Source organism: Geotrypetes seraphini, chromosome 6 (assembly GCF_902459505.1).
Source record: "Geotrypetes seraphini chromosome 6, aGeoSer1.1, whole genome shotgun sequence".
Lineage (NCBI taxonomy): Eukaryota > Metazoa > Chordata > Amphibia > Gymnophiona > Dermophiidae > Geotrypetes > Geotrypetes seraphini.
The window spans coordinates 250,953,679-250,979,252 of record NC_047089.1 but is presented as its reverse complement, the minus strand read 5'-3'; the positions used below and the strand labels follow the sequence as shown (position 1 = coordinate 250,979,252).

Below are 25,574 nucleotides of genomic sequence, written 5' to 3'. Positions count from 1 at the left end.
GTTTGGTAGCAAAGGATTTGCAAGCTAAAATAAGTTTTCAAATTTTTCCATTCAGGGAACCCCATCTAAATAGCCTGCTTCAACTACAAGCACCTATATTGTTGAGTGTTTGAAATACCAAATGAATGCTGCAGTTGTGAAAACTCAAGCAGATTACCATTAGAAATAAGATCATCTAATGTCCTAATATTTGCCTGCATCCAATTCTTCCAAGCAATTCCAGCACCGCCTATTTGAATCTTGGAGTTTAACCATAAGGACTGTAAAGTAGATTTCATTATTGGTACCTCTGTTAATTTATCAATAAATTTAATAGTTTTCCAAGTATCCAATAAAATTATATTGTCCTTAGCATATTTATGAAATCTGATACTTAATACATGTGGAAGTCTCATAGGGGACACCAAATTCCGTTCCAAATATAACCAATCTGGTTGATGATCAATAAGCTCAGGGAGGATCCAATACATACCTTGACGCAATATATAGGCTTGATGGTACCTATAAAAGTTTGGAAAATTTATCCCACCCTCCACAATTGATTTTTGCAACGATACTAAAGCAATTCTTGGTTTTTTCCCAAGCCAAACAAATTTTGTCAAAATATTATTTAATTTTTTGTAAAAGGACTCTTGAAAATAAACTGGTAACATACTCATTTGGTAACAAACTATAGGCAAAATCATCATCTTTACTGTTTGCACTCTCCCCCACCAAGAAATATGCAAAGGATTCCATTGCTCACACAATTCTGTAACTTTTAGTAATAAGGATTTTTCATTTACCTTCATTGTTTCTTCCAATGTACTTTTTATCCAAATTCCTAAATATTTTATTCCATCTTTCTTCCAACTAAACTGAAACGAATCAAATAAGCCTTTTATACAATGTACATTTAGTGGAAGAATTTCTGATTTATTCCAATTTATTTTATAACCTGAAAATTTTCCAAATTTATCAATCAAATCCAATAAATGTGGAATGGTTGACTCCGGATTTCTCAAATGAATCAAAATATCATCTGCATAAGCAGAAATTTTATATTCCCGACCTGCATAAGGAACACCTTCTATCTCCTTTGATTGTTGAATAGCTAAAAGTAGAGGTTCCAAAACAATATCAAATAACAAAGGAGATAATGGACAACCCTGTCTAACTCCCCTTTCTAAAAAGAACCTTTCTGAAAAAGTATTATTTATATATAATCTAGCAGATGGGGAGCTATACAGGGATTGAATCATTTGTATAAATCGAGAACCAATACCAAACCAATCCATTGCTTGATACATAAAAGTCCATTCTACCCGATCAAATGCTTTCTCTACATCTAAAGAAACAGAGAAAGCCGGATCTTTCATATCCTTTGTTAAATGTAAAATATGAAAAGCTAATCTGGTGTTATTTGAAGAATGTCTTTGAGCAACATTTTCAATCTTACATCAAGTGCACAAACAATAAAACAATACAATTAAACACATCACTTGACAATCTTTCTGATTTATCTTACAATACATAAAATTACCACCCTCCCCCTCCCATCATTCCTCTATTATTTCCCCAATAAGAAAAATGTAAAATATACCTCCCCCTCCCCCCAATCATTAGACGGTGTATATTACAATAGAAAATGGTGTTTACTCATTACAATAAGAAGTTAATGGCTTCCAAATTTTATTAAATTTCTTAGTTTTCTTGTTGTATAGCTATTCAGAGATGCTTTTGAGATCTATATACTTATTAGCTTTCCTTATTCAAAAAACTCAGCCATCAGGCCTTACATTAAAGATCCCCTTTACTCCTTTTGTATTCTGCCTCCCCTTTCTTTCATTTTAAGCAATGTATCCTCCCCATCTGCCCATATGTATCATGAATATGGAGGGATCCGCACCAAAAGGGGGCCCTTCCGCACGGTCTCCGCGCTCTTTCGGTGCTGCGTGCTTCTGCTTGCCAGCCTTTGGCACTTTAAGCACCACCGGTGGAACTGTAGGGGTCGATACCTGTTCCGAGGAGACGGAGGAAGGCACCGGCGCCGAGGTCGAGGCCGAAACCGGCGTGAACGATGCCGGTTTCAAAAGGCCCGAAGCAGCCGGGGAGGCCAAGGGCTTTGCCGACGGAGTCGAAGCACCAGTCGATGTCGAAGCTGAAGGATCCAACGAAGCTTCCATCTTGAACATGGACTCCCACAGCAGACAGCGGCGCTTAAAACGCACGCGCCGTCAGAGTGGAGCAAGGCCGGCACGATTTCGGAAAGTGATCCGGACCCAGACACTGTAGGCAGCGTCGATGCGGGTCCGTGAGCGAAATCGCGCGCTGGCACTTGCTACACTTTTTAAAACCAGTGATCGGCCGGGACATAGGCCGGAAAATCTCCGCCGCAAGGTCGAAGGCGCGGGGCCCCAGCCACGCGGCCGACCCGGTGTCGGAAGAAGAAATTTTTTTTTTTTTTTGAAAAAAGAAATCAAAAAAAGAAATAAATGCACGGGAGAGCCAAAAGAACCCAACCCACGGCAAAATAGAAGGCAAAAAAACAGATTCAATGGGCGCAGAATTGAAGTAAACTTCTCAGCTCCGCAGAAGAAAAAGAACTGAGGAGACACGCCCGGACCATCGGGCGGAAAGGCACTGGCGCATGCGCGGTGCGGGCATCTCGAAACTTCTGAGTTTCTTCAAGCAAGACATGCTTGTGAGACGTCCGTATCGGGGCTCTGTCGGATGACATCACCCACTAGTGAGAATACCTGCCTGCTTGTCCTGGGATAACAACTGTTACGGTAAGTAACATTGCTATATCTGTACTGTAATTATAAATTTTTTCCCTCTATTTTATATTTTTAAAAACTTTTTATAATTTGTATAAATTGGAAACCGCTTTGTTTATAAAAGCGGTATTACAAGACCTAAATAAACTTGAAACTTGGTTTGTTGAGTAGGCAGCCTGCTTAACCAGTCAAACTGCATCAAACAAAAAGTACCCCCCCCCCCCCCCAAAAAAAAAAAAAGATAAAAAGCAAGGCTCTTGGGCTGGGGATTCGCCAAACCCCCTGAAGGCCTTCACGGTGCTGATCTGAATTTGATTGGCTGAGCAGCACCTGCCTGTTGCCTGCTCAACCAATAAAATTCAGAGCTGTGCCCCCAGGGCCTTTAGGGGGTGGGGTGAATCCCCTGAAGATCTTGATCATTGTATGTTTGTATGTGTGCACATACCAGAGTACATGCTTTTATATAAAATGGTAGATAAATGCTCCAGTACGCAGTTTGACAGTGGGCATACATATGAGCAGAGTCTAGATCAGGGGTAGGGAACTCCAGTCCTCGAGAGCCGTATTCCAATTGGGTTTTCAGGATTTCCCCAATGAATATGCCTGAGATCTATTTGCATGCACTGCTTTCAATGCATATTCATTGGGGAAATCCTGAAAACCCGACTGGAATACGGCTCTCGAAGACCGGAGTTCCCTACCCCTGGTCTAGGTGCAGCATGGATAGGATGTGCAGTTATCTATAGATTGCAATAATTTACAATCTAGGCACAAGCATTTCATACCAGCTCTGTGGTTGGAATATGTGGTTACACCTCAATTCTATAGGCATTTTTGCGCTGCTACACTAGTGTTCTGTAAAGGAAAGTACTGTAGGTGTCAGGTCAAAAGCGCGCTGGGACAAAGCGCGCCCAGACAATTGAGCGCAGCGTGGAGGTGCGCGCCGCTCTAAATTACTGTTTTTAGGGCTCCGACGGGGGTGTGTGTGGGGGGAACCCCCCCCACTTTACTTAATAGACATTGCGCCGCATTGTGGGGGCATTGTGGGGGGTTGTCACCCCCCACATTTTAATGAAAACTTCACTTTTTCCCAGTTTTTAGGGAAAAAGTTAAGTTTACAGTAAAATGTGCAGGGTTACAACCCCCCAAACCCCCCATAACGCCGGCGCAATGTCTATTAAGTAAAGTGGGGGGGTTCCCCCCCACGCCCCCCCGTCGGAGCCCTAAAAACAGTAATTTAGAGTGGCGCGCGCCTCCGCGCTGTGCTCAATTGTCCGGGCGCGCCTTTGTCTTTCGCACCGTTGTCTATGAACCAGTACTGTATATGTTACTGCGTTATAGATAAGTGCTGCCCTCTGTAGGACAGAAAGAGAAAGATGAAAGAGATGAGCGAGAAAGTGAGACACACCCAGGCAAACAGATGATTAGAGGGATATGGCGGCAGGCAGAGCCTAGGAAAACCTTGGAAGCCAAAGTTATTTAAATGTGTGACAGCTCTTGTTAAGTGTTCAAGCTCAGCAAAACGATTGCTTTAGCTTCCGAGCCTGCCAAGATTCGTAAGATGCTGACATGCAAGAAGGATTGAGCTGTTTATTGAGTTATCACATAATCAACCTCACAGAGTTACTCAGTAACATAATACCTAGTGCTTGCCATGTATTGCAGGACCTAATGTAAACCAAAACAACTGCGCTTTGAGATCTGCCATTCCCAGAGAAGATTACGCCTTAACATTATGTCCATATATTCTGCTTTTTAGGCATGAAAACGGCCAGGGAGAAATAGATTACTTGAAACTTTTGGCTGGTCTAAACTGGAGGGAGCAACCGATTCGTATAAGCCAACCACTGGAGATCCCTGTTAAGGTAAACATGTCAAAATAGAAATCACTAGAAAAGCCTGGAGCTCTTCACAGCTGGCTGAAGAGTTTATTCAGCCAAGACCTGACTCAGACTGAAATGTTCTGTAACACGTGAGCTGAATAGATTACTTTATGTGGCTAAAATCCTGACTTACTGTACATGAGAAATTCAGTAACTGGTGCCCAGTGTTAGGTACTGGGATGAACCGCGCTAAGCTAGTCTTTGTGAAAGGCCTTTATAGAATGCTAGCTTAGGAAAGGGAAAGGGGATTGGGACTTGGATACCGCCCTTTTGGAGTTTTACAACCACACTCAAAGCGGTTTACATCCAGGTACTTCAAGCAGGTTCCCCTGTCTGTCCTGGTGGGCTCACAATCTATCTAATGTACCTGGGGCAATGGGGGGATTAAGTGACTTGCCCAGGGTCACAAGGAGCAGCGTGGGTTCGAACCCACAACCTCAGGGTGCGGAGCCTGTAGCTCTAACCACTGCGCCACTCTAGAAATCAAAATATAGCAAAAGTGAACCGAGTCTAGGACAATGAAGCCATTGTGACATCACTGATGAGACTGTCTCTTATTGGTGGAATGAGGCATTGTGACATCACAGGATCAGCTCTGGTTACCAGAGACAGACACTTTGCACTTATTCAATTTTCTTTGCTATTCTCCCAGGGGAGCTCCGAATGGTTTACATGAATTTATTCAGGTACTCAAGCATTTTTCCCTGTCTGTCCTGGTGGGTTCACAATCTATCTAATGTACCTGGGGCAATGGGGGGATTAAGTGACTTGCCCAGGGTCACAGGGAGCAGCGTGGGTTTGAACCCACAACCTCAGCTTTAACCACTGCACCACTCTAGAAATCAAAATGTAGTAAAAATGAGCCAAGTATAGGACAATGAAGCCTTTGTGACATCACTGATGAGGCTGGCTCTTATTGGTGGAATGAAGAATTGTGACATCACAATGCCAGCTCTGGTTACCAGAGATAGAAGCTTTTCACACTATATATTTATTCAATTTTCTATACCGTTTTCCCAGGGGAGCACAGAATGGTTTACATGAATTTATTCAGGTACTCAAGCATGTTCCCCTGTCTGTCCTGGTGGGCTCACAATCTATCTAATGTACCTGGGGCAATGGGGGGATTAAGTGACATGCCCAGGGTCACAAGGAGCAGCAGGGCTACTCCAGGGTGCTGGACCAGGGTGCTGAGGCTGTAGCTTTAACCACTGCGCCACACACTCCCCACATCAAATATTATCTAGAAAGAAAAAGTCCAAATATACTAACTCAAATATTTCCTCCCCCTTCCACAACCTTCTTTATAGCACTGTGAAAATGCAAAATCTTCAAACATATCATTCTCTCCCCATATTTATACGTACAGCTTAAAACATTAATTTTGGACTGCATCAAAGTCAGTTAGTTAGGTGCCATTGACTTGTATTTGAGTCTTAGTGACTTGATGAATTGCAGATCTAAAAAGAGATCGTTTTTGTGCTAGTCCCGGTAAGGTCCTCCAGCGTCATCCCCATGGTTGTTTTCATCATGTCCAGCCATCTTCGCCTGAATGCAGAGAGGCATTCCAGATTCTAGGGAATAAATACAGAATTATCCTTGCGCGAGGTCAGATGTTAAGCAAGTGCACGGTGAATAGATAGTCCTGTAATTCAGGGGGGTTTACTCAGCCATGTGGCTGATGGCTGAAGCAGGCAGAGCTGAGCGACAGAGTGAGGGGTGCAGGTGAGAGCCCACTAGGAACACAGCTTAACACCAGGTGCCAGAAGAAGGGTCATCTTACTGACCTTAGCAGGGCAAAAGTATAGAAATGACCAGGAAGTGAGAAGTGGGACAAGGATTCAAGTTTAGATGATGGGAGGAAAGGAGGTGGTCTTAGAGGAAAGACCACTGGCAGAGAGGTTTATACAGACAAGCAGGAGTGGTTGAAGCATATGTCAGACTACATTTTCCACAATACTGATGTCATCAGTGACGCAGCACAGGGAATGTTGCGAAGCAGCCCATTCAGAGTGCTGCCGCCGTTGCTGTTTGGAGTGGAGGTATGTCATTTTCACAGTGGGAGGGTCATCAGGGTTCTGCTGTGCGAGGGGATGGGAGGGAGGGATGGAAAGATGCTGTGCAAGGGGATGGGTGGGAGGGTCGGCAGGGTTCTGCTGCACAGGGGGATGGGAGGGAGGGATAGAAAGATGCTGTGCAAGGGGATGGGTGGGAGGGTCGGCGGGGTTCTGCTGCACAGGGGGATGGGAGGGAGGGATAGAAAGATGCGGCGCAAGGGGATGGGTGAGAGAGGAGGAAAGATGCTGCACATTGGGGGAGGGGGAGAAAGGGTTGCTGCCGGCAAATCGCGCAGCACTATTATCATGGATAGAGTCAGGGAGTGTTGGGGACATTCAGAAGGGTGGTCGACCTAACTAAGGCTTATTTTTGAGGTAGGGCTTATATTAGGAGCACCTTTAAAAATCATGCGAGGGCTAATTTGGGGGGAAAACGGTATCATAACTGTCTCTCTGCATTTTAGTAGTGCTGTGTCAGTGATGCCATGCGAAACATGACTAAAAATGCAACATTGGTTTTAAATCTCCTGGCTATCAACCCTCTCTTTCGAATTGTCACAATGTTTTGTGTCTGGGATGAGTTTTTAAAATCAAAGAGGCGGCAGGTGATTGAAACCTTGCGGAGGGCCCTGATTACAGCTTCATCGCACCATAGCGCACAGTCCACCAAAATGATACAGCCAGCAAGTCGTTTCCGTCACTTTATGGGAAAGCAAAATGAAGAAAAGGAACTTCAGAATGAAACTTCTGTTTCATTTGGAAATTAAGCATCAGCCAGTGGCTCATTCTCAAGCCTTAACAGGAGAGGAAAGCAGATCCTTACAAAGAATGAACTGAAGGTGTAACTAGACTCCACATTTGAACAGAAACCCGCCTTGGGCACTGTAGAGCAGGCCGGAGATGGAGTCGAATAAGCAAGACTAGAAAAGGAAGTGTGCACAGATACTAATTAGTACATTAAAAGAAGCCACTCTTCTCTTTTGCCTGTTCTTTTCTTTCTTTCGTTTTTTATCTCCTGCCCATTCCTTCCATAGACCGGCTTCGGTTCTTTTTGGTGAGGGACAGACATAGTAACATAGTAGATGACGGCAGAAAAAGACCCAAGTGGTCCATCCAGTCTGCCCAACCTGATTCAATTTAAATTTTTTAATTTTTCCTTCTTAGCTATTTCTGGGCAAGAATCCAAAGCTCTACCCTGTACTGTGCTTGGGTTCCAACTGCCGAAATCTCTGTTAAGACTTACTCCAGCCCATCTACACCCTCCCAGCCATTGAAGCCCTCCCCAGCCCATCTTCCACCAAACGGCCATATACAGACAAAGACGCCGGGATTAGCAGTTTTGTCTGCTTCTTTGAGTTACTGTACTGAAATTTTGGCAAATCCAGTGAAAATCGTAACCTGTTAACTGTATATACCATGGAGGGGCATCATCAAAACTATAAAACTTCCAAAACCCTGCCTAAGTTGGCACCTGGACGTCCAAGTGCCGATAATCAAAACCAGCTTTCTGGACATACAGTAACACTTCTAAGTTGCTGTGCGTCCAGAGCGCAAAGAGGCATGTTGGGAGGTGTGTTATGGGCAGGAATCGGGAGGGCTTAAAACTGGACCCAATAATCAAAGCTTTACTGCAGGGAACTTTGACACCGGCAGTTAGACCTGTTTTAGTTGCGTCTAAGTGCCCCCAAGCTGCCCAAACTGACTGTATCTGGCATAAGAAGACTTGAAGCGGTCCAGAGGAGGTCAACGAAAATGATAGGAGGTTTGCGCCAGAAGTCGTACGAGGAGAGACTGGAAGCCCTGAATATGTAGACCCTAGAAGAAAGGAGGGACAGGGGAGATATGATTCAGACATTTAAATACAGTAAAACCTTGGATTGCAAGTAACTTGGTTTGCAAGTGTTTTGCAAGTCAAGCAAAACATTTGAATAAATTTTAACTTGATATACAAGCAATGTCTTGCAATACAAGTACATACAGTATACATGCGTCACATCATCACAATTGAGCCAATGGTTCTTCTCTCGCTGACACTGTGGGAGTGTAGTGACTGTTCTAAATGAGCGAGGTCTTGCAATACAAGTACATAGAGTATTTTGTATTAAAGTTCTTGCGTTGTGGAACGAATCGTCTCGAGTTTCCATTATTTCTTATGGGGAAATTCATTTTGATATACAAGTGCTTTGGATTACAAGCATACTTCTGGAACAAATTATGCTCGCAAACCAAGGTTTGCAGAGAAAGGAAAATAAGCATCTACCTTCAGTATCCAACAAACTTCTTCCTTCATTGTTTGGTAATTTTTCTTCTGTAACCCGTATATACTGATATTGATTCTCTGCTATGTAATTCCTTTGGAAAAATCCAGATATCTTATAATTTATAATCCTCTACCAGACCATGTAAAGTACATGAATCACTGTTATGTAATTCTCTCGGTAATGTCCAGATCTCTTCTAATTTGTAATCCGCCTAGAACCGCAAGGCACAGGCGGAATAGAAATCACTAATGTAATGTAAAACCAGAGGACATAATTTCAGGTTGAGGGGTGGTAGATTCAAAGGCAATGTTAGGAAATTCTACTTTACGGAGAGGGTGGTGGTGTGCTTTTTTTATGTGGACATTTTTATATTTGAAAATGGCCAAAAAAGACAGACGTCCTAAGGACCAAAACTTATGCACAGGCCATTTTTAAAAATAAGATAGATGTCTGGTAGCTTTGAAAATGGACATTTTTCCTACTGGTTATGTGGACGTCTTGCCCAAAACATCCAACCTCAGACTTAGATGAGGTCAGAGTGTGGTACAGTGGTTAAAGGTACAGCATCAGCACCCTGGGGTTGTGGGTTCAAACCCACGCTACTCCTTGTGACCCTTAATGTCACTTAATCCCCCCATTGCCCCCACTGGGACAGATAAGGTAAATGCTTGAGTGCCTGAATCAATTCATGTAAACCCTTCTGAGCTCCCCTGGGAGAACAAGAGAAAGCTAAATAATGTGAAAAGTTTCTGTCTCTGGTAACCAGAGCTGAGACTGTGATGTCACAATGCCTCATTCCACCAATAAGAGCCAACCTCATCAGTGATGTCACAATGGCTTCATTGTCCTAGACTACATTTGGATTTCTAGAGTGACACAGTGGTTAAAGCTACAGCCTCAGCACTCTGGGGTTGTGGGTTCAAACCCACACTGCTCCTTGTGACCCTGGGCAAGTCACTTAATTCCCCCATTGCCCCACTGGGACAGATAAGGTAAATGCTTGAGTGCCTGAATCAATTCATGTAAACCCTTCTGAGCTCCCCCTGGGAGAACAAGAGAAAGCTAAATAATGTGAAAAGTTTCTGTCTCTGGTAACCAGAGCTGAGATTGTGACATCACAATGCCTCATTCCACCAATAAGAGCCAATTTAATCAGTGATGTCACAATGCCTCATTCCACCAATAAGAGCCAACCTCATCAGTGATGTCACAATGGTTTGATTGTCCTACATGTGGCTTTTATTACATTTTGATTTAGAGTGGCGCAGTGCTTAAAGCTACAGCCTCAGCACCCTGGGGTTGTGGGTTCGAACCCACGCTGCTCCTTGTGACCCTTGGCAGGTCACTTAATCCCCCCATTGCCCCAAGTACATTAGACAGATTATGAGCCCCCTGGGACAGACAGGGAAAAATTACTTGAGTACCTGAATAAATGTATGTAAACCATTCATGTAAAGTCCCTTGGGAGAATGGTATAGAAAATTGAATAAATAAGTATACCCCGAGTCTGCCAACAAGTGTTGGCTAAGATGCTTTCCTTTCTTTGGACTGTAAACAGTGTTCCCCCCACCCAAGGAGAAGTGCTCCCCCCTAGTCCACAAGGAGAAGCCACGCTGGGAAAGAAACCTGGCCATGTATGGAAGATTACCAGAAGCCTATCAGGCTTTTTACTTGGCATTGTGATATCTTCTGCCAGGACCAATACTGTTGCCACCCAGGCTCCCCAAGGAAAGAGAGGAGAGGCATCCAGCTCCCCAATGTATTCAAATCGCCCCCCTTTCTCTGAAAATTGCTCCTGGTTTCCCATTGTGCTTAGATTTATGGAATGGTCATTGGAGTGTTTGCTGTAGGGCTGTGTTTTTATTTATTTATTTGGATTTTTATCCCATCCTTCCAGTAGCTCAGAACGGTCTACAAATGAACATACACAGTGGAGAGTAACTAGACATATAAGCAATACAACAGGTTTAAGTGATTGGACTTATAGATTGTGGAGAGAATTAAATACAGGGAGAATACAGCAGTATGAGAGAAGGGGGAACTACATTAGTTTAGATTAAGGAAAGTTATATGTGTTTAGGTACAATTTGTCAGTGGAGAGAGTAAGAGAGGATTATACTGGAGATTGGGGAGGTGATAGGAGAGAGGGGGGGGTGGGGCGTAAGGGGGGGGAGAAGACAGAGGAGATCTTTAGTTGAAGAGGAGGGTCTTTACCGATTTACGGAATGTTAATAATGAGTTCTGTTGTCTGAGTTGAGGGGGGAGTTGGTTCCAGAGGTGTGGAATGAAGTGGCTGTAGGATCGTTTGTGGGCAGTTTCTGTGAGCAGGGATCTTCCGGGGGGTGCATAGGCGTATCTCTGATTTTGAGCAGAGGGTGCGAGTGGGGTTGTAGATGGGAAGCTTGGATTTTATGTAGGAGGGGGTGGTGGAATAGATTCTCTTGTGGGCAATTGCCAGGGCTTTGAAAGTACAGCGTTGGCTAATTGGGAGCCAGTGTTCAGCATGGAGTGCCGGGGAGATGGGATCATGGTAGTTGAGGTTGTGTAGGAGGCGGATGGCTGCATTTTGGACCCGTTGGAGGCGTTTGATATTATTTTTGGTTAGTCCATTAAATAGGGAGTTACAATAATCCATTCTGGAGAGGACATATGCGTATAGGAGTTGGGCGAGGTCTGGTGTGGAGATGTAGGGTTTGATCCTTTTCAGTTGGCGAAGGTAGTAGAAGGAGGTGGAGACTACTTGGGATATGTGGGCAGATAGGGATAGGTGTCCGTCTAGGGTTACTCCCAGGCTGCGAACTTGATCTGCTGCCATAAGTAGAGTGGAATCCCATGTTAGTGTAGGTCGCCGGTATTTGGTGTTTTTGTTTCTGATCCATAGGAGTTCGGTTTTGGAGGCGTTAAGTTGAAGTTTGTTGTTTGACATCCAAGTTTTCATGTCAGTGAGGCAGAGTTCGAGGTTAGCAATTTGGGATGGCCGGTTTTCGCCTAAGGGGAGGAGCAGCTGGATGTCATCTGCATAAGAGTGGATTTTGATGTTATATTTTTGCGCTATATCGATGACGGGTTTGATGTAGAGGTTGAATAGGAGGGGGGATAGAAGGGCGCCTTGAGGAACACCATACTTGATAGGCTTAGGGTTAGATTTATGTGTCCCTAGTAGGACAGTTTGGGTCCTTTGGTGGAGGAAGGAGGTGATCCATTGGAGGGCTGTGTCTTTGATTCCGAGGTCGTGGAGGCTAGATTACAGCTCAATTGTAATTTAATGTTCGGATAAATTAGCATGGATACCAATGCAGCATTTCTCCTGAGCTTTTCCAAGTCTGTTTTTCTTTGCATTTACCATATAAAGAGTCCTGTATTCAGCTCTCTCTCTCTCTATCTTTTTAAAGAAAAGCAAGCTATTTGCAATGGTGGAGGAGGAAGCATTATCTGTCACTGAGATGGACATTTCAAGTAGGACCCGGCTTAGGCAGTGCGCTGGTTTTAGTTTCTATGCTAATAAATCCCAGTAGAGGTATCACTCAGTCAGGTGCCTCGGTTCCCTTGCATATGGAGCACCCTTGTTTCTAGACTCTCATCTGCAATAAATTACCTCTCATTGACCCCAAAAACCAAATAAGCAAACCCTTTCTGTGGGTTCAGGATTTATGCACAGACACAATGAAGCAAACACGTAACTCTGCTTTAGGCTAAAATGCACGTAGCGAGCTATTAACTCTTACACTTCAGGGAGAAGCTGCAGAATGCAGTTACACGAGTCAGAAAAACTCCTGGTACGAAACTTTGAATCCCCGATGTGCTGTGCTGTTGATTCTCTGTGTGATGTTATGTTTACTGAGCTATAATTGAGAACAATAAGAATTTTAAGAAACCTACTAAGGTTCTTCCTTCCCTCCTTTGGAAGGCGACATGTATTTCAAGTGCCAAGAATAAGCTTCTAGGACATCTTCAGGAAACGTGTGTTTTCAGGTGCTGAAGATACAAAATGTCCTATTTGGATGATAGTCTCAGTATGAATCGGAGGCATTGTTTTCAGAAAACCTTTGGAGTATGTTTCTTTGGTTTTTATAATGCGTTAGAACAACTGGTGGTTTGTTGTTATAAATTACGACAAAGACATTGGATGCCCCTGTTTCTTTGCACGTGAGATAGTCTCATGACCAGACAATGGTTTAGTTGGGGAGCACTGGAAAAGCCATGAGTTTGAGTTTTGGCATGGTTGGAAAGACACTGCAGTAGTAGGGGAGGGAAGTTCTGTTGGGCCAGGTCTCATCTGGTGTTGGACATCTGTAGGGTAATTTCACTGCACAACAAAGTTTTTGCTTCCTGAACACTGCTGGGTGTTTCTTATAGAATTTTGGGTGCTGATCATGAATATTACATCAAAAATTACCCATCACGTACCATTTCAGAGAAATCTTCAATTTTGTCGTGATTTTTTCTTATATTTGGATGCAAACAATTTTTTCTCCCATAAGTGTCTTATCAACAACGGTTTGTGCCGCCTGGGTATGTCCATGCATAAAATCTAGCCAGGTTGGAAGCTGTTTTATGGAAGATGACATCCTGGGCATGTCTGGGCAGGTCTGAACGAGCTTGCGCTGTCTCACCATGCTATAATGGTGGCTTCCATACACCGATCCTGCTCATTTGGTTAATATAGATAGTCCGTGTGTGTATATAGTATCAGTATAGTAAAGTATAGTAGTATAGTAGCTGTAGCAATATAACAGTAAGTAAGCTTGATGCTATAGACGTTTTGGTGTCGGGCAATATGTCTCGTCGGTGTCGTAACAGCCGCGACACATTCTGCTATATCTGTGGGGAATATACACTTATGCCTCAGAGACGTTCGATGACTGCCCTTGTAAAGAAAGCCTATCATCTGTATTTTGGCTGCAAAATAGGTGATCAAGACAAGCAATGGGCGCCTCACATTTGCTGTGCGACATGTGCTGTTAGTCTGAGAGCCTGGCTCAGAGGTACTCGAAAGACGATGCCATTTGCTGTTCCGATGATATGGCGAGAACAGAAAGACCATGTGATGGACTGTTATTTCTGTTTGACTAATGTGTCTGGTTTCTCTGCCAAAAACAAGAAGTCAATTGAATATCCTAATCTGCCTTCAGCAATGAGACCCATGCCACATGATGACAGTCTTCCAGTTCCGAAACCACCAGAGGATTGGACCTTAGACGAACCAGATGAAGAAACTGCAGTGCAGGGTTCTAACAGTGACATTGACCCGGATTTTGAACCATCCTCATCAGGCGATCCACATCTGATAACACAGTCCGAATTGAACGATTTGGTCAGAGATTTGGGTCTGTCAAAAGCAAAAGCTGAGCTGCTAGGTTCGAGACTGCAGGAATGGTGTTTGCTATCACCAGGTACGAAAATTTCTGTGTTTCGAGACCGGCATCATGATATAACCAAATTTTTTGCACAAGTCGACAGTCTCTGTTTCTGTTGTGACATTGAAGGATTGTTCTCGGTCTTTGGTTGTGATCACAACCCGGAAGAGTGGCGTCTTTTCATTGATTCGTCAATGTTAAGCCTGAAAGCTGTTCTGTTGCACAATGGCAACGTTTATCCTTCAGTACCTGTTGGCTATGCAGCACATATGAAAGAAACATATGAGAATATGGAAATGTTACTAAAGTATGTCCAGTATACCAGGTATAACTGGAATATCTGTGGAGACCTCAAAGTCGTTGCTCTGTTACTAGGACTGCAGCTTGGCTATACAAAGTACTGCTGTTTCATCTGCGAATGGGACAGCCGAGACAGAGAGTCGCACTATTCTAGAAAGAACTGGCCACTCCGTAAAAAGTTAGTTCCAGGACAGAAAAATGTAGCACATGAATCGCTTGTTGACCCGACAAAGATATTTTTGCCTCCTCTTCACATTAAACTGGGACTCATGAAGAATTTTGTGAAAGCAATGAACAAGGAAGGGGAAGGTTTTCGTTATTTAAGACAGATGTTCCCAAGAATAACTGATGCCAAGATCAAAGAGGGTATTTTTGTTGGCCCCCAGATCAGACATGTTATGAGTGACAAGCGATTTGAAGATCTGTTAGTTGGGCCGGAAAAAATTGGCTGGAAAGCCTTGAAAGACGTTGTTGACAATTTTCTGGGCAATTACAGAGCCCCAAACTACATTCAGCTGGTAGACAAACTTCTCAAAGCATACAAGAGAATGAAGTGCAATATGTCACTCAAGATTCATTTCCTCCATTCACACTTGGACTTCTTCCCCGCAAATCTCGGTGCTGTGAGTGACGAGCACGGTGAAAGGTTTCATCAAGACATAGCTACGATGGAGAAACGATACCAGGGCAATTGGAATCCGTCAATGCTTGCCGACTATTGTTGGATGCTACAACGTGATGCACCAGACACTGAATATAAAAGAAACTCGGGAGCAAAACACTTTTAATTCTGTTTCATTTAGTCGCTTGTGCGAAACGTAAACTTGACTATATATTTTATTGTCAGTAAACATAAAAATGTCTATTTCTCATAGTTCTTACGTGATGCAGTAAAACCAAAACCATATTTGAGCATACCAAGTTGGTACCTGTCATAATCACCAAAAACTTTTCAGGAATCAAGACTTAACCAAAAAATTGTTGTGCAGTGTTTTCAAAAGCCATATAGCAGGGTAGAGCAGGCTGCTGGGCACTGGTCTGACCACTGGTCTGACCCAGCAGCGGCAATTCTTATATTCTTATGGTCATATCTCTCTTCACTTATCTCCCCCTGTGCTCCTCCCTGTGATCTCCGTTCATCGGGCAAGCCCCTCTTAGCTGTACCCTTCTCTTCCACTGCCAACTCCAGACTCCGTCCCTTCTTTCTTGCGGCGCCGTATGCCTGGAACAGGCTGCCTGAATCAATACGTCGTGCTCCGTCCCTGGCAGTGTTCAAATCCAAGCTAAAAGCCCTCTTTTTTGAATCTGTTTTCAACTCTTCTGCTGTCAGATGCCTAGACCCACTGTATCATTTCCTCTACCATAATCTCCCCAACCCTGACATGTCCTGTCTAAATTCGATGGTAAGCTCTTCTGAGCAGGGACCGTCTATGGTATGTTAAAATGTCAGATACCAAGTCCCACTGAATAATTTCCTCTACCATAATCTCCCCAACCCTGAATTGTCCTGTCTAAATTAGATTGTAAGCTCTTCTGAGCAGGGACTGTCTATCGTATGTTAAAATGTCAGCTACCTAGACCCACTGTATCATTTCCTCTACCATAATCTCCCCAACCTTGACATGTCCTGTCTAAATTAGATGGTAAGCTCTTCTGAGCAGGGACCGTCTAATGTTAAAATGTACAGCGCTGCGTATGCCTTTCAGCGCTTTAGAAGTAATAAATAATCGTAGTAACAGAGAGTATTCTGTAAGTGACGTGTGGAAATGGCAAGCGTACTTATGCCCCACCCATGCGCATTCTCCTTGCAATGGCCCTTATAAAATAAAACTTACCACTATTACTATTTATCATTTCTATAGCGCTGAAATGCCATATGCAACGTGTACATTCAACATGCAATAGACAGTCCCTGCTCAGAAGAGCTTGCAATAAAATTTGAACAGACAGATAGAATATATTGCCGGGGGGGGGGAGATTAGGGAGTTAATTGCAGAGAATGATAGCACGGACATAGGTCATTTTATGGTGAGTGAGAGATAGGAGTTGAAAGCAGCATAAAAAAGTGGGCTTTTACCTTGGATTTGAATATTGCTAGAGATGGCGCCTGATGTAAAGACTCAGGCAGTTTGTTCTTTGCATGTGGTGCAACAAGGTAGAAGGGACGCGGTCTGGAATTGGCAGTGGACACTTATATATGTACTTGTACCTACATTTCTAGGTACGGTGGAGGAGGGACATATTTGCAGAATAGCCCTTCACAAGAGGGAAATTGTGGAGAGGTCAGAGGTCTTTTCCCACCAAGAATACCTATAGTGTCATAATTTGGAACAATGGAGGCCACAGGGGCACTGGCCGCCCCAAAAATTGGCAATAGGAAGTATGGCTCTCCCGATTCCCTCATCTACTACTTCCCCTCTGCTGTAATTTAAAATCTTCAGGTAGCTGGTGGCACAATGAAGCGAGCCTCCTGCTGTCGGCCTGCCCCGGTAGTGTTCTTTCTGCAGTGTCCTGCCTACACGGGAAGAGGAAATGCTGCTGAAAGAACACTTCCGGGGCAGGCCGACAGCAGGAGGCTCACTTCGTTGTGCTGCCTGAAGATTTTAAATTATAGCGACAGAGAGATAATAGCTGGGAAACTGGGGAGCGGTGTACCACAGGATCCAGCTGGGGGGGAGGTAGGAGCTGGGGTTGGGAATGAGGGAAGGACAGATGCTGCATAGGCTGTGTGTGGGGGGAGGGATCAAGAAGGACAAATATTGCACAGGCTGGGGGGTTGGAAAGGCAGGGAAGGACAGATGTTTCATGGGTGGGGTGGTGGGAAGGGAGAGAGAGATGAGTGGATGAGGGAAGGGAAAAAGAGAAATGTTGGACATAGGTGTGTGGAGAGAGAGAAAGAGAGATAGTATACATTTGGAAAGGAAGACAAAGGGAGACTAGTTGGACATGATAGTGGTGGAGAGGAGGTAGGGAGAAATGTTACACTGGGAGGGAGAAGAGATGGCTAAAAGAAGGGCGAGATGTCAGATTCCGGAGAAGGGTGATAGAAAGAGGGATGTCAGACCATTGGAATAGGAAGGAGAGATACCAGACCATGGAATGGAAGGGAAGGAGGGAATAGAGATATGTCAGACTGCAGGAAGGAGAGGAGAGAGATGCCAGATTGCAGGAAAGAGAGAGATGGTAGACCATGGAAAGAGGGAGGGAAGGAGAGAGAGATGCCTGACTATGGGAGAGGAGAGAGATTCCAGGCAATGAGAAGGAGAGGAGAAAGATGTCAGAACATAGGAGGGGGGAAGACAGAGATGTTTGACCATGGGAGAGGGAGAGTGAGGAATGAGATGGTGCACAGGGATGGAGAGGGAGGGGAGACAGAGGGAGGAGATGGTGCACAGCCATGGATGTGGCAGGGAAGAGATAAGAAGAAATGCTCCTTATGGATAGATGGAAATAGGGGAGAAGAAAGATGGAGGAGATAGTACACATGGATAGAAGGGAAGGGAAGATATGGAAAAGTAGATAGATTTTGAGAAGAAAGCAGAAAAATGGAAGAAAGTTGAATGTTAAAAGTTAATGCTAAAGATGGATGTAGTGCAATTGAGAAAACTGACTCGAGTCAATTAAACCTCCAAGAGAAGGGCTCATAAACACTGTAACGCTGCTCAGAGACTTGTAACTCTAAAGGGAGGGAGGTAACCCTCTCTTGGAACAAGAATTATTTTTTCAAATCATAGCATAGTATTTAGTAAAAACGAGTCCAACTCTTGAGGGTGTGCAAAGCTTGAAAAAAAATTCAATACTTAGGTATAACTCTTGTTCCAAGAGAGGGTTACCTCCCTCCCTTTAGAGTTACAAGTCTCTGAGCAGCGTTACAGTGTTTATGAGCCCTTCTCTTGGAGGTTTAATTGACTCAAGTCAGTTTTCTCAATTGCATTTCAGCTATTTTCTGACTCTCAATTGCTACATTGTCCCTGTGTATTGGAAACAAAGATGGATGTAGAGCAGAAAGTGAAGGAGAGAAAACCAACAAATGGATAAGGTGGCCCTGGATACACAGTTAAGAGCCCAGACAGAAGGAAGTGCAGCCAGAGACTCGGAGGGTTTGAAAAACAAAATCACCTGGCAACAAAGGTAGGGGAAATTATTTTATTTTCAATTTAGTTATTGAATTGTGTCAATTTTGAGAATTTACATCTGCTGCCAGTATTTTGCACTGTTCAGTAAGAAATGCATTTGTTTCTTTTTCTCTGGGGTTATACAGCATACAGTCTTGAATCTTAAGGTTTCCATTGTATATATTAGTACTTTTAGTTTGTGGTCCCGTATTTGCTTAGGGGCTATCTGTGTTCTGCATGTGTGACCAAGGCCAGGTATTCTGATAGGAATAAATGTTGAGAAGCATACAGTTTGCTTTGTGTAGTTTAATTTTGTGGTTAACCATTATATGTTGCTAATAAGATTATATTGTTTGTATATATGAAAAATGGTATTAAAATAGTGCTATTATTATGGGGACAGGGTCTGGGGGCGGAGCTTTTGGCTCCTCCCCTAAAACCAAAAAGCGTTCCACTGCTTAAGGTATATATTATCCTAAGATGATTCCTTCTTCTGCAAGAAAGCGCAGTCCTGCATGTTGCTGCTTTCTTTCCCTCCTGTAGAGGGCAGTAAAAAGCCCACCTCTGGATTGAGGCCTGAATAGGTGCTACTGCTGTATCTCTGATCACTGCCCATTTTGAGGGGGCTTTCTAAATTTGTTCTTTATATGTTTCAGTGTGACGAGGACTGGACTGGACTGCCCTCGGCCCATCCGGTGAAAGAGGTCTGCTATCTGATGCTTCTAGAAGACTTGTTTGGCCTTGAGAAATGACCATCATGACTTCCAAAAGGTGCTTTTTCTCTCCACGAAGAAGTGGTGTGGCTCCAGAAAGCCGACATTTACGAGCACCAAAATGTTTAGTTCACTGGTTTAAAACTGTCCCATGGAACGGACTGATTGCTTGCATATAAAGTCATCTTTCATCTCGTATTACTGATTCTAAGTAAGATTATTGTGCCTCAGAAGTAATAAAGTCTGATCTGAAAGAGGAATTCCAGCTGCAGTCCTGAGAAGCTCTTTTTTATTGCCGTTTCACTGACACCATGCCAAGCCAGGCTGAACAGCGTTGTACGATTTCCTCCGTAACACACTGAGCTTTTTTTCCCATATATGTAAGTAGATTGAGCGAGCGTGTGCGACTCTGAATATTTGTAAGGTGCCACTTTAAATGATTTCAGTCATATTGCAGCTAGCACTTAGAATCTCCTTCTAGGCTGATTAATGGCGACCTCAGTGTGAATAGCAAGAGCTCACGAGGACCTTCTGTCTGGCTCTTAAAACAGCACACAATCATACAGAGCAAATCCATCATTTTGAATGCTAACATGCAGTCAGGATTTCAGTGGGGCTCAGTTACTGATTGGTGTAGTGACATATGCATTCAAAGTAAAGATAACTATGAACCTAACTTTTTAGCCTCTGGATTGCAAATGTTCTTAGAGCAATTGTCCTAAAAGATTACTTTTTTGGTTCTGAAAATGACGGCACAAAGCGGCAGATGGATTTTTTTTTTTTTTTTTGCAAAAACATCCAAATTGCTTTCTTGCAAAAACATCCAAATTGCTATTCTTGAAACTCATTTTAAGATGTTTTTCTCTGCATTTTGTCTAAATCTCAATGGGGGGAGGTTGTTGGGGGCATGTTTTGGGCGGGATATTTTTCAACAATAATGGAACATTCTAAAAACATCCAGTGCATAAAAATAGAATGTTTTTAGCTAGACCTGTTTTAATGACTAAGTGCCAAAAAAGGTGCCCAAACCAGATGACCACTGAGGGATGAAGGCATAACCCCCCATCCCCTAAGAGGTGAAAGGTCAAGCTTCAAATACAATGAGATCAACAAGCAGGTCTCTGGAGTAGCCTAGTAGTGCAATGGACTGTAAAGAAGGGGGCCTAGGCTTAGGGTTACCAGAAGACCGGGAAAACCCGGACACGTCCAGGCTTCCAGACGGACTTTCCAAAACCCGGCATTTGCCCCACCGAGCTCCGGCCGCATCTGGAGGGCCTCTGAGCATGCGTGGATGACGTCAAACACATCCGCGCATGCTCCAGGCCCTCCAGACGCGGCTGGAGCTCGTCCGGAAGAAGAGAGGAGGCTTTCTGGGGGCGGGGTCACGTGTCCGGGGTTTCCCAGAGAAAAATATGGTAACTCTACCTAGGCCCAGATCCCACTTTTATTGTGAGTGCCACAAAATACCACCTAAACCCACATGTAGGTGACGCCTAGAGGCATAAGGACTAATGCAGTGGTTCCCAACCCTGTCCTGGAGGACCACCAGGCCAATTGGGTTTTCAGGCTAGCCCTAATGAATATGCATGGAGCAGATTTGCATGCCTCTTACTTCCATTATATGCAAATCTCTCATGCATATTCATTAGGGCTAGCCTGAAAACCCGATTGGCCTGGTGGTCCTCCAAGACAGGGTTGGGAGCCACTGCTGTACAGCACATGCTTTGCTATTCCTGGAAGGTTCGCCATACAATATCGGTTGGTTATGAGGTGATGCGTGCCTGGGGCCTTTTATGTGAAGGTCACTGCGATGCCTCCTAGGCTTCCCCACTGCTCTGCTGGTACATCAGTGCGGCCAGTCTAGTAAGACTGCTGGCCCCCAGACATCCCAATGGCAGAGGAGTAACCTAATGGTCAGTGTAGTGAGCTGAGATCCTAGGGAACTGGGTTGGATGCCCTCTGCTGCTCCAGGTGACCTTGGGCAAGTCACTTACTTATTTATTTTTCTATCCTGAACAGTTTACATGAATTTATGCAGGTACTCAAGCATTTTTCCCTGTCTGTCCTGGCAGGCTCACAATCTATCCAGTGTACCTGGGACAATGGGGGAATTGGGTGACTTGCCCAGGCTCTCAAGGAGCAGCGTGGATTTAAATCCCCAACCTCAGGTTGCTGAGGCTGTAGCTTTAACCACTGCACCACTCTAGAAATCAAAATGGAGCAAATCAAGCCATTGTGACATCACTGATAAGGTTGGCTCTTATTGGTGGAATGAGGCATTGTGACATCACAGGATCAGCTCTGGTTACTAGAGAAAGACACTTCACTCTATTCATTCAGTTTTCTATGTCGTTCTCCCAGTTTACAATAAAAAAATACAATATAAAAGAAAGGAACGCCAGTAAAAAAATAGGACAGATCTACCACACACTACTTCTTACACACAATCATACTCTCTGTGCTTCAAAACAGATTTACACTAAACAGGCTAAAGTATAGACTGTGAGCCCACCGGGACAGACAGGGAAAAATCCTTGAGTACCTGAATAAATTAAAGTAAGCTTCCTCATGTCTTTCTCAATAACAGACTATGGACTTTTCCTCCAGGAACTTGTCCAAACCTTTCTTAAAACCAGCTACTCTATCCGCTCTTACCACATCCTCTGGCAACGCGTTCCAGAGCTTAACTATTCTCTGAGTGAAAACATAGTAACATATAGTAACATAGTAGATGACGGCAGATAAAGACCCGAATGGTCCATCCAGTCTGCCCAACCTGATTCAATTTAAATTTTTAAATTTTTTCTTCTTAGCTATTTCTGGGCAAGAATCCAAAGCTTTACCCGGTACTGTGCTTGGGTTCCAACTGCCGAAATCTCTGTTAAGACTTACTCCAGCCCATCTACACCCTCCCAGCCATTGAAGCCCTCCCCTGCCCATCCCCCACCAAACGGCCATATACAGACACAAACCATTCAAGTCTGCCCAGTACTGGCCTTAGTTCAATATTTAATATTATTTTCTGATTCTAAATCTTCTGTGTTCATCCCACGCTTCTTTGAACTCAGTCACAGTTTTACTCTCCACCACCTCTCTCGGGAGCGCATTCCAGGCATCCACCACCCTCTCCGTAAAGTAGAATTTCTAAACATTGCCCCTGAATCTACCACCCCTCAACCTCAAATTATGTCCTCTGGTTTTACCATTTTCCTTTCTCTGGAAAAGATTTTGTTCTACGTTAATACCCTTCAAGTATTTGAACGTCTGAATCATATCTCCCCTGTCTCTCCTTTCCTCTAGGGTATACATATTCAGGGCTTCCAGTCTCTCCTCATACGTCTTCTGGCGCAAGCCTCCTATCATTTTCGTCGCCCTCCTCTGGACCGCCTCAAGTCTTCTTACGTCTTTCGCCAGATACGGTTTCCAAAACTGAACACAATACTCCAAGTGGGGCCTCACCAATGACCTGTACAGGGGCATCAACATCTTCTTCCTTCTACTGACTACGCCTCTCTTTATACAGCCCAGCATCCTTCTGGCAGCAGCCACTGCCTTGTCACACTGTTTTTTCGCCTTTAGATCTTCGGACACTATCACCCCAAGGTCCCTCTCCCCGTCCGTGCATATCAGCTTCTCTCCTCCCAGCATATACGGTTCCTTCCTATTATTAATCCCCAAATACATTACTCTGCATTTCTTTGCATTGAATTTTAGTTGCCAGGCATTAGACCATTCCTCTAACTTTTGCAGATCCTTTTTCATGTTTTCCACTCCCTCTTCGGTGTCTACTCTGTTACAAATCTTGGTATCATCTGCAAAAAGGCACACTTTTCCTTCTAACCCTTCAGCAATGTCACTCACATACATATTGAACAGGATTGGCCCCAGCACTGAACCCTGAGGGACTCCACTAGTCACCTTTCCTTCCTTCGAGCGACTTCCATTAACCACCACCCTCTGGCGTCTGTCCGACAGCCAGTTTCTGACCCAGTTCACCACTTTGGGTCCTAACTTCAGCCCTTCAAGTTTGTTCAACAGCTTCCTATGAGGAACTGTATCAAAGGCTTTGCTGAAATCCAAGTAAATTACATGTAGCATATGTCCTCGATCCAGCTCTCTGGTCACCCAATCAAAAAATTCAATCAGGTTCGTTTGGCACGATTTACCTTTTGTAAAGCTATGTTGCCTCTGATCCTGTAACCCATTAGATTCAAGGAAGTACCCTATCCTTTCTTTCAGCAACACTTCCATTATTTTTCCAACAACTGAAGTGAGGCTCACCGGCCTGTAGTTTCCTGCTTCATCCCTGTGACCACTTTTATGAATAGGGACCAGAAAAGAAAAAGTGTCCTCCTATTGGTTTTAAAAGTATTTCCCTGTAAGTTCATCGAGTGTCCCCTAGTCTTTGTAATTTTTGATGGAGTGAAAAATCGATCCACAAGTACCTGTTCTACTCCACTCAGGATTTTGCAGACTTCAATCCCCTCTCCCCTCAGCTGTCTCTTTTCCAAGCTGAAGAGCCCTAACCATTTTAGTCTTTAGTAATTTCCTAAGGTCCACCTACAATTTTTCACAATCCGCATGCGCTTTAACAACTTTGAACGGTTTAGTGTCATCTGCAAATTTAATCACCTCACTCGTCGTTCCAGTTTCCAGATCATTTATAAATAAGTTAAATAGCACCGGTCCCAGTACAGACCCCTGTGGCACTCCACTGTTTACTCTCCTCCATTGAGATAAATGACCATTTTACCCTACCCTCTGTTTTCTATCCGATAAACAATTCCTAATCCACAACTGAACTTTGCCACCTATCTCATGACACTTTAATTTTCGGGGAGAGTATGGCGCAGTGGTTAAAGCTACAGCCGCAGCACCATGGGGTTGTGGGTTTAAAACCCAAGCTGCTCCGTGTGACCCTGGACGTCACTAAATCCCCCCATTGCCCACCAGGACAGACAGGGAAAAATGCTTGAGTACCTGAATAAATTCATGTAAACTGTTCTGAGCTCCCTTGGAAGAATGGTATAGACATGAAATACACTTTCAGTGGGATTGATGAACCTACCCTGTTTCCCCGATGGTAAGACACTGTCTTATTTTTTTTGGAAGGCCAAAATATGCTCTAGGGCTTATTTTCGGGGGGATGCCTTATTTACATTTTTTTCTAAAAAGGGGGGGCTGTCTTATTTGACGGCTGAAGAATCGGTCGGCCGAAAAATCGTACCGTGTATGGCCAGCTTTATCCATCATACCATATATTGTACCATTTAATGTCCCCAATGTTCTCCATCAGGGAAACACAGTAAAGAGATTATTCTGTAGTGCAGCATCAGAGGGGACTTGACAATGTGAAACCATTGTTTATATACTGTATGCATTTTAAACAGGCTTTATATACAGTAAGTGGTATTGCTCACAGCAAAAGAAACCTGTCTGCGTGTCTCACTTTTGGATGTTCTGGCCGTGAACAAACTCCTGCAGTCTCCGTTAGGGAGGGATGAGGGAAGCTGCCTGTGTTTCCTTGCGCGGAGTCATGTGCGCGCACTGCAGTCCTGTCACTTCCTCCTCTTCACTTCATGACGAGGCGCGGCACGCAGCCATGGAGGCAAATACGGTAGACGGAGGGACCACACGGAGTCACCCACCGTACCACCCAATTCGGGTAAGCGCAGGTATCGGTGGGTGGCTTATTTGCGGGGGGGGGGGGGTGCCTTATTTTACATTTTTTTCTAAAAAGGGGGGGCTGTCTTATTTGATGGCCCTGCCTTATCATCGGGGAAACAGGGTATCATAGCAGCATCAGCATTCGCCCATTGTGGGGCCTCAGAGTGAGCTGTCTGGACATTTAAGTGACTGAAGCACTTCTTGGATGAGAGCTGGATCAAAGCCAGGGTGTTATCTCTGCCTCACCAGCTAGGGAGCCAAGCAAAGCCCCTCTAATCAGGAAGCACAGGATAGACTGAGCCTTTTCCCTGGAAACACCAGCAGGAGCAGAGGGTTTAGGAGGAAAGAGGAGCAGCTCAGTCTTGGACATATTTAGATTCCGATGATGGCAGGACGTCCAGGCGGCAATGTCAGCCAAACAGGCAGAGACTTTTTCTTGGACTTGAGGTGAAATTTCAGGTG

The 25,574-nt window shown here is 44.2% G+C and overlaps 1 protein-coding gene across 1 annotated transcript in view; it reads left to right on the top strand.

Annotated features, from left to right (window-relative positions):
- EFHC2 (EF-hand domain containing 2) overlaps positions 1-19,705 on the top strand; it is a 141,113-nt gene extending 121,408 nt beyond the window's left edge. Inside the window, exons 14-15 of the mRNA XM_033949229.1 lie at positions 4,519-4,624; positions 19,389-19,705. Coding sequence (XP_033805120.1) covers positions 4,519-4,624; positions 19,389-19,484 — 202 coding nt within the window. The 3' untranslated portion in view covers positions 19,485-19,705. The remainder of the gene's footprint in view (positions 1-4,518; positions 4,625-19,388) is intronic.
- Positions 19,706-25,574: the final 5,869 nt, after the last annotated feature.